This window comes from Sinocyclocheilus rhinocerous, unplaced genomic scaffold, assembly GCF_001515625.1.
Source record: "Sinocyclocheilus rhinocerous isolate Xijiao unplaced genomic scaffold, SAMN03320098_v1.1 scaffold561, whole genome shotgun sequence".
In the NCBI taxonomy this organism is placed as follows: domain Eukaryota; kingdom Metazoa; phylum Chordata; class Actinopteri; order Cypriniformes; family Cyprinidae; genus Sinocyclocheilus; species Sinocyclocheilus rhinocerous.
Window position 1 is genome coordinate 676,668 of NW_015641041.1, and position 10,015 is coordinate 686,682.

The window sequence follows — 10,015 nt, forward strand, 5'->3', positions numbered from 1 at the left end:
AGCCTGCCCGCTGCCGCTCACTCTAGCCCGCCGTTTGTGACGCTGTGTTTCGTTGTGAAAGCTAAACTACTTTGTTTGGCCTTCCAAAAGAGGACATAATGTTTCTATAAAGTTGGGCAGTTCCAACTTTGCAAGGACAGTCTGGCGCTTCTGACTCTCAGCCTGTAAGTACGTTTTTTATATTTAAAGGATTTGCCACTGACGATTCAAACGCGAGTTTTGAGCAGTGTAGAGTAGCGCTTGTTGTTTGTCATTTCTCCGATCACAAATGCAGACATGGTTTTATGTTTACGCGGTGCGATACGCAACGCAACGCGTAAAAAGACAGTATAAGTCATTATAATCAGTAATTATGTCCCCACTGGATGCAACAAATGCCTCGTTTATAATGGGTTTTAATGTTTTTGTCTCGTCGCTCCGGCCGGACAGGGCATCACAGTATTGTAGGGGCGTAACATTTCCGTCACAAGCTTGAGGCATTCAGCCAATCACAACGCACTGGATAGCTGGCCAATCAGTGCACGCCTCGCTTTTCAGACCGATGAGCTTTGTAAAAATCGACACGTTTCAGAAAGGCGGGGCATAGAAGAGAAACAATAATGTACAGTATGTGAACAATAATGTGTTTTTTTAACCTTAAACCGCATAAACACATTGCATTACAGCAAATACACAACATAATGTTCTTTTTAGCAACGTCATATGACCCCTTTTAAAAAAAATGCGAAACATCGAATATCTTTGGTTTTTCAGTGACTCGTGGCGCTACAGGTTTAAGATGCTGTGGGAAGTTTTGACTTTTAAAACCATGACTTGAAATCCTGCCTTGTTTTCCAGTTGTATACTATTGTTCAACGTTTCACGGTTTTGCCTATAAAAAATGCAAAACATCGTTATGAATGGATGTCTTTTAAGATTCTGTGTGACGTTCAACTTTAAAAACCGTGGCTCAAAATCCAGCTTTCTTTTTCAGTTGACTACTATTGTTCAATTAGGACATTTAAGTAGTTTTATAATCGTGCCTTAGAAAAAAACACTACTGATGTGCATCTTGAGACAAAACAATGGAACTGATACATTTTAAGATCAGTCAGTCTAAGTTTCTTTCAGTTAAAACAGCCCAGACATGCATTTTAGTCTAGGACTAGGCTTAAGCGTTGTCTGTGAAACTGGGCGATAATTTTCTAGTGAGGACTGGGCAGGATATGTTGGTACCTTCAGGTGTCCGATGACAAATTTGTGCACTAAGTGATTCCATCGTGAGGTTTTACACACAGACAGATGACCGAAGTCATGCTGCAGCCATCCAGCCTGCGACTACAGACAAAAAAAAACAAAACAAACAAAAAACATGAACATTTACATTGTTGATTTTTGCATCAAGATGAAGTTCCCAGTTATGCTCTTTATAAGAAAACTCCTTGTTGACCAGCTAGTGCTAGCTAAGCTAGTTAAGCACACCAGCATCTAAAGCGCAGCAGATTTTGGTTACCAATTCTGCTGCTCTTTTTAAACATAGTTTAATCATGACAACTCTCGGAACATTTTAGCATGGTGATGGATATGACAATGTTAATGTATTTGGTCTTGGCGGAACAGATCTGCTGAGCTTGTGCCAAGTTGTTTAACTCTCTGAATATCATCAGTTAACACCCCGTCAGCCTGCGCCATCTAGAGTTTCATGACTGAACTATATATTTCAATGACAGTCGCGATTATATGAAACATGTCCATCATACCTGTGCGGTAGCCATTAAAACAGCAACGATGGCCGTGTTGATCCAGCCGGTTCCAAAGCACCACACCAGCATCAGGGCGATGGCCTCCAGGAGCAGGATGTGACCCAGATGCAGGATGAAAAACAGGGGCTGGGTTTTGAAACACCCCTCAGCCTCCAGATGCTCACGAAGGGCTCGGAAATCCTCCACAAGAGCAGCCTGAGAGAAAACGAAGGTAAAATGACAACAAATACAGTCCTCTACGGTCACGTTCACATTGCGAAGGGAGTGACAATCGCATTTAAATGCAGAAGTGAATCGACTTTCATGACCTGAATTTTTAAGGCGTGTATGTAGTTGAATCACTCAGAAGAGGAGTGAAAGCCGAATTGGAGTGTGTGACTCGTGTCTTCGGGCAAAGGTTAATCTGAGCCGTGCATTGCTTTTTGTGCTTTAATGTCACACTTAAGTCAACAAGCTGTTATTTGGGTGTCTGGGAAGAGGAATTACAGTCTGACAGTCATTCTGTGATGTGAAGGTCATGATCCAGAGCTCATAAAATACACAGTAGCTGTTTTCTGGAATCAAACACATTGTGCAGCACTTATATGTGAAATAGATAGATATATAGTAAAATAGATAGTAGAATTTGAATTAAAAGAAGTAGAATTAAAATTGAAAATGAAAAACATTAACATTTATTCACTGAGCAGACACTTTTAAAAATGAGAAAAATCACAAGATATATGTACGGACGTTCGTTTCTGCCACAAAATAAAAAAAATAAAGTAATTACAACTTTTTATCTCATAATTCTGACTTTGTTTTTCTCAATTCTGAGATAACAAACATCAGAATTCAAGATATAAACTCTGAATATATATATATTCAGAGTTTATATCTTGAATTCTATGCCATAAATATGTCATTTAACAGCAAAAAAAAAAAAAAAGGCAATTTTAGAAAAGGGAAGTTCATCAGTTGAACTAAGATTGACTGTTTGACAGACTTATTTAAAGGTGTTAAAAAAAGCTAAAAATGTCTTGGCATTTGAAGGTTTTATAAGCCTTCCAGGAACACAGATGCAATCCTTTCCCAAAATCATTTCCCTAATAAGTTTCTTTGAATTTTAATTCAGTAAATTCCTGTCATTCCAATTTGAATTTCAACTCAACTTCCTGTGATTCAATTTCACACTCGTTAACTGAATTCTGAATTTGATACGTGCATGCTAACCAGAAGGGCAACAGATTCATGGAAATTCAACTAGCTGTCATTTTGATTGTCAAATTAGTGAAGCTCAGAAAACTCAGAAATGCTCTCTAAATTAGATGCACATTATCCAGTTTTGAAAAACAAAATTCTATAAATACTATATTTAAAAAATTTGAAATTTTAGATTTTTTTACTCAAAATTCACTTCACATATATCTCTGTCTTTTTCTAGTAATTCATCATACATATTAATATACATCATCCAGATATATTTAGAGAATCCATATTCAATTGACTGAAGTGTCAGCTAAATTTTACATCCACAACAAGGTTTTATTCATCTATTCTGTGTAGGTTATGTCTCGACACTCACGTTTTTCTGGCAGTCTTGACTGGGTTCAGACGCCTCAAGCTCCCCGATTAACAGCGGCTTCATGTATTTCCTCACCAGCTGAAGGTCTGGATGAAATGCAGTAAACGCCTCCTGTCACACCAGATCAAATAAATTCCATACTGATAATCATTATTTTATTCTTATCTGAATCAATCACAACAACACTGAAACAAACAGCTGCTTTAATAAGCCACCTACCTAGACAGCATTAGATACACATGCCTAAAATACTCCAGAATGCTGCCTAGTTTGTAACATTTGTTATATTTGAATGGTAATGCATATTAATATTTGCATGATTAATTATTCACATTTACATAGCATTTTTTGCATGATGCCTACAAATTATAGTTTTGACTATGTAAAATTGACTTTAAACAGAACGTTTGGCCATAATGTACGGAAGCCCATTTCTGCCACAGAACAATTGCACGGTAATTGCAGCTTTTTATCTCATAATTTGGACTTTGTTTCTTGCATTTCATGAAAATTCAGACTTTTTTCTCACAATTCTGATTTTTTTTCTAAAAATTTTTTTTCTGCCACAAAACAAAAAATAAAAAAGGTAATCACAACATTTTGTATTTCACAATTCTGACCTTTTTCTCGCAGTTGCAAGTTTATAAGAAGTTGTTAAGAAGTCAGAATTGTGAGATAAAAATTCGGTATTTCATTCCGTGCCGGAAATTGGCATTTTAACCAAAGGTCTAGGCAGCTCAGTAGGGTATAAGCCTTTGTTTTACAATAAAGTGTAAAAATGAATACATTATATAGCATTTTTGGTCATGATTCCCAAAATGCTGTTTTGCAGTAATCTGGTCGATACTTAGATATTATAGGGTGATTTTAGCACAATTTTTTTAACTATAAAGGAAAAAAAGGGTGCCTAGGTAGGTAGCTCACTAGGTTACGAGACAGCCATTGTTTTGCAGTAATGTGATGTATATAAAATTTCTTTCGTGTTAAATGTACTGTAAATGTATTGATGTCGAGTGTTTTACCGTGGCATCTTCTCCAGCATAGTGTCCGATGATCCTCAGTCCTCCGGGGTGTCTCTTCACCCACTGGCTCACATTATAAACCTTCCTTTCCACCACGATCCACTGATCTCCAAACTTAGTGTGTTTCTGCACCTCCTCCCAGGTGTAAGTGCCGAACCTCCCGTTGGTACCGGTGATCCGGTCCGTCTGCTGTCCTCCGCCGCCCATCACTGATCAAACTCTGACTTACTGCTGCTTACTTTGCACTGTAAGACCAAGTAACTCGATTAAATATTTCAGATTTTGTTATGAAAGTGTCTAAGAACAGTTTGACTCACTTGAAAAAACATGCAACAAATTGCATTTGATGTTCACTTCTGCCATTATTTATGCACAATTTAATGTAAAAATCCACACTGTAAAATATTTAGTCAGGTAACCAAATTAATTTCATTTAAGTCTACAATTTTTAAGCATAATTCCCAAAAATGATGCCCAAAAAGTTGTCTAGGCAGCGAGCTCACTAGGTTATGAAACACAGCCAAATGTTGAGGCATGACAGGTTGATATGCACGCTGTAAAATGTGACCCTGGACTACAAAACCAGTTATAAGTTGCACGCGGATATTTCTAGCAATAGCCAAAAATACATTGCATGGGTCAAAATTATAGATTTTTCTTTTATGCTAAAAATCATTAGAATATTAAGTAAAGATCATGTTCCATGAAGATATTTTGTAAATTTTCTACCGTAAATATATCAAAACTTAATTTTTGATTAGCAATGTGCATTGCTAAGAACTTCATTTGGACAACTTTAAAGGCGATTTTCTCAATATTTTGATTTTTTTTTTGCACCCTCAGATTCCAGATATTCATATAGTTGTATCTCGGCCAAATATTGTACTATGCTGATTTATAAATCTCAATTTCGAAAAATGTTGTGGTCCAGGGTCACAAATGTTTTGTCAGGTAACCTAAAATGAGCTTAATATTTAAATGAATTTTGTTCAAGTCAAAAAATATGAAGTAATATATTACAGAATCAACCTGACAACATTAGGTTACACCAATGAAAGTCGTTTTAGGATCAGGCCAGGCTGAAATAACACAATTTTCACTTTTTATAGGGCACTGAAATACAACCCTTGTCTTTGTTTAGGAATGAGACAATGAATGCTCACATAACCTCATTTATTATGCAAAGGAAACCAGAAGGCTCGTGCAGAAATACACGTACCAGAAGATTTTGCTTGCTTCCTTATTTTACGTTAGTCACATCTGTTAATGTTTTTTTTTTTTTTTTCAATTTGCATGACAAACTAACATGCAAAACAAAGCATGGATAAAAGCATAGCAAAAATCAACTCTAAACTCTTCAGAACGGCTTATTTGAACATTTCAAATGAATAAACTGTTAAATATTACATTGAAAATGAAAAAGCATCTGTTCTTTTCATTAAAGAAAATGAACGTATGATGTCAATGCATGTAAGCATCCATTGTGTTACATAACATGAGAAGAAAGAAAGAAAGAAAGAAAATGCACTGAGTTTAAACTTTCAATAATTCACTCACCCTCTCTGCGACACTTTGATCACACACTCTTTGGGTTAGTGTGTGATGAGAAAGAGAAGCGTCACTCTTCATCACTTGTACTTCTGCTGAATTCCGAACAGATCATTCGAGCGCCACCGGCCAATCAGCGCGCGTCTCTGCGCCAGTCTCGCGAACGATCAGCCAATAGGAAGAGAGAGAGAACTTTGGAAGGGAGGGGAGAGCGCGGAGGAGATAAAGAAGAGTTACTTGGGTTCGAGTCCCACATCCAATCGGCAAAGTGCAGTCATACTAAACCAACATCAGTGATATTAACGGAAATATAATGTAAAAATGCTACATTATTGTTTATAAGAAATGTACCTTACCATTCATAGTGAAAATGAGTAATAATACAGCGACATCAATTGAATTGGAGACAATGCATGTTGCATCTTGCTCTAGAATGCTGTAAAAATATGTTTTTGACAATAAAAAGTAAGAGTTACCTTATAATTTTGAGTGAAAATCTATATACTGCTGTTTTTAAAAACACAACTTGGATAGGATTTTGACTTTAAATTTAAAGAATATTTAAATACTTTAGATATGTTGGCATCAAGGTTATATAATTTATGAACATCAGTTATAAACTGATACATGCAGTCACCACATGCCACACTGTAATGCCCAAAACGTTGCCACTATAGTAAATTTTATCAGCTGCAATTCAGTTGATCCAATATGAATTCAGAATGAGAAAGAGCTTTATTGCCAAGTATGTTTGCACATACAAGGAATTTGTTCTGGTGACAGAAACAACAACACACAGATAATAAGAAATATACTGTAAATGTATAAATATAAACAGAAATAGACAAAATTTGTATGTACAGTTGTGGTGTATAGATGGAATAGAATAGAATTGACAAGGAATGGAATTAGGGTAGCATTGAGTAAATAAATGTGGTATTGCACATCTTTTTATTGAACAGTAGGGGAGAACATTTAACTGTTCATGAGGTTGCCTGGGAAAGAAACTTTTGCATAGAGAAGAAAATTCTCTATGCATGTTAGCACGTGATATAGGCACAAATTCGTGACTGATCTGACTGTTAAACATTTCAAATGAAAAAAGAAGAACTTTGGACTTTTTTTTGAAACACTGCAGACTTATTCTGAACCTGCTGATTTTCTACAGCTGCATTTTACCATCCGTCACAATTTGTATTCACAAGTTGTATTAACATCTATGAATACATTTTTCTCTGATAAAGCCTATAATAAAATAAGACAAGATAATTAGGCCTACATGCTCATAAATGCTCATTTGCAGGAACAGAGATGCATAAAAGAATATTTTGCAGCTGCAGCATTACTTTCCCTTTAGTTCACAATTATTTTACCGAAATTTTAGCAGACGTAATTTTCAGCTAAACTTAAGAATGAAAAATAAAAAAGTCTCTCTATACCTGTAAAATAATTAGAGGTAGCTCATGTATATCTGGATAGGTCTATATCTGTACATTTGAATACAAATAACAATCTTTTCCCATCCATTCAATAAACCTGTATATCATATGTAAGCAATACATAAATGTCATATTGACCTGAAATGTTTCAAAAGCACTGCAAAACCTTTGTCCTCCATCATAGGGTTGTCAAAGCAGGGACACATTATAAAAATGATCAGCTTGGCTCATGAATTTTAATTAGGTTAGTAATCCTAATCAATTGTGACTTCTTTCTGATTTCTAAAAGTGATTTGGACATTGCTTTTATTGCTTCTAAATGCATCCATCATAAAAACAGTTGTAATGGTTGCTACAGCCCTGACCTTCATAAATTCATAAAATCATGCAGGCGGAAGATGGAAGATATTTAGTACAATTGTTCACCTTTATCCACTTCAAACACCACAAAAGTGACTTTTTAATATTGAGTCAAAAGTTTTAACTATAGTTTGCATCACAATGCCTGGGAAGAAACACACGACTTCCTATGGATTGAACTCCCAGTTTTGAGCTCCAATGAGTGTTCATGGAGATCACCGTTTTCCTAAACTTATATTGCCCACCAGTGAAAAACCTTTATGATCCCTAAAACATGAAATGTGAATAAACTTGACCAAAATCCCATGGAAATCAACCGTGTGAGTTGCCACCGTTTAATAATGGACAACATCATAAAAGAAGACTTGAAAATATGGTTGTGCATAAGTTAGAAAATTTATATGAAGATTTCAAATGAGAAATATCATCTCATAATGACTGAAAATCTTAAAGGCAGCTGGTGTAGCCTGATTTCTGACCTGAAGCTCAGCACTTGCTCACTCAGCATCAGGTTCAGAGGTCTATGAAGTGAGCGGGCCACTAGGGGGGTCTGTGCTGCTCTGACACCGTGGAACATCAAGGCTGAACTTTGATGCATTACATCAACACTTCAGCAGAAAAACACCTATATAGGGCAGAGTAATTTAGACACTTATCAGTATGTGCAACACCACAAATCATAATAAGAAGACTCATGTCTATATGACATAAATCTAGTCTGACTTCATAATAAATAACCCAATAACAAACATTATACAATGCTTTACAGATCAATAGCTCATATAGTATATTCAATTTTGAACAGGCCATGTATGACTTGGAAGACGGTCCATGCAGTGAACTTCATTCAGATGTAGTTTTGAATGTTATTTTCAGAGCAGAACAGCCGAGTGTGAATCATCTCACTAAAATGAGCAGTTTGTTCAGCCTTCGTCTGTCTGTCCTCACTGTGCCACCTTTAAAATACTGTACATTTGTTTATTTATTTATTTGTGTAGATATGCTATTATGCACATCCTGAGCAGCACAGAAAGTTGTGTTGCAGTTGATTTGCTGACACAAACAATTTTACTTCGGATTTTGTGCCTACAGTTTATTTATTGCACCAAATAGCTACTTTTCATAATAATTCATAGTAACATGTGACCCTGGACCACAAAACCAGTCTTAAGTGTCAATTTTTCAAAATTGACATTTATACATCATCTGAAAGCTGAATAAATAAGCTTTCCAATGTACGGTTTGTTAGGATAGGACAATATTTGGCTGAGATACAACTATTTGAAAATCTGGAATCTGAGGGTGCAAAAAAATCAAAATATTGAGAAAATCACCTTTAAAGTTGTCCAAATGAAGTTCTTAGCAATGCATATTACTAATCAAAAATTAAGTTTTGATATATTTACGGTAGGACATTTACAAAATATCTTCATGGAACATGATCTTTACTTAATATCCTAATGATTTTTGGCATAAAAGAAAAATCGATAATTTTGACCCATACAATGTATTGTTGGCTATTGCTACAAATATACCCCAGCGACTTAAGACTGCTTTTGGGTCACATATATAGTGAGAATATGGTGAAAAAACAACTCAATTTTATTTAGAGACTCAAACTGAGCATAATTATGCCGTTTTCTGCAGATGCTGATATTTCTATGATGAAATTCTGCTGCTTGTGATGTAAATCAATTATAAAAAAACAAAAACAAAAATTTAAAAGTTCACAATCACGTTTTTAAAGAATGTTTAATATTGATAATATTGATAAATATTTCATACACCTTACTTAATAATAATGCCACAACAATAACAAATACGTTTCTGCAGTTTCTGCATTTGTGACTTCTTTCTGATTTCTAAAAGTGATTTGGACATTGCTTTTATTGCTTCTAAATGCATCCATCATAAAAACAGTTGTAATGGTTGCTACAGCCCTGACCTTCATAAATTCATAAAATCATGCAGGCGGAAGATGGAAGATATTTAGTACAATTGTTCACCTTTATCCACTTCAAACACCACAAAAGTGACTTTTTAATATTGAGTCAAAAGTTTTAACTATAGTTTGCATCACAATGCCTGGGAAGAAACACACGACTTCCTATGGATTGAACTCCCAGTTTTGAGCTCCAATGAGTGTTCATGGAGATCACCGTTTTCCTAAACTTATATTGCCCACCAGTGAAAAACCTTTATGATCCCTAAAACATGAAATGTGAATAAACTTGACCAAAATCCCATGGAAATCAACCGTGTGAGTTGCCACCGTTTAATAATGGACAACATCATAAAAGAAGACTTGAAAATATGGTTGTGCATAAGTTAGAAAATTTA

At 35.4% G+C, this 10,015-nt stretch overlaps 1 protein-coding gene across 1 annotated transcript in view; it reads right to left on the bottom strand.

Moving 5' to 3' along the window:
* Positions 1 to 5,985, bottom strand: part of fads2 (fatty acid desaturase 2) — a 13,926-nt gene extending 7,941 nt beyond the window's left edge. The window contains exons 1-5 of the mRNA XM_016570752.1: positions 5,886 to 5,985; positions 4,329 to 4,573; positions 3,307 to 3,417; positions 1,740 to 1,937; positions 1,216 to 1,317 (exon numbers count right to left, since the gene is read on the bottom strand). Of these exons, the coding sequence (XP_016426238.1) occupies positions 1,216 to 1,317; positions 1,740 to 1,937; positions 3,307 to 3,417; positions 4,329 to 4,535 (618 nt within the window). The 5' untranslated portion in view covers positions 4,536 to 4,573; positions 5,886 to 5,985. The remainder of the gene's footprint in view (positions 1 to 1,215; positions 1,318 to 1,739; positions 1,938 to 3,306; positions 3,418 to 4,328; positions 4,574 to 5,885) is intronic.
* Between the last annotated feature and the right edge of the window lie 4,030 nt (positions 5,986 to 10,015).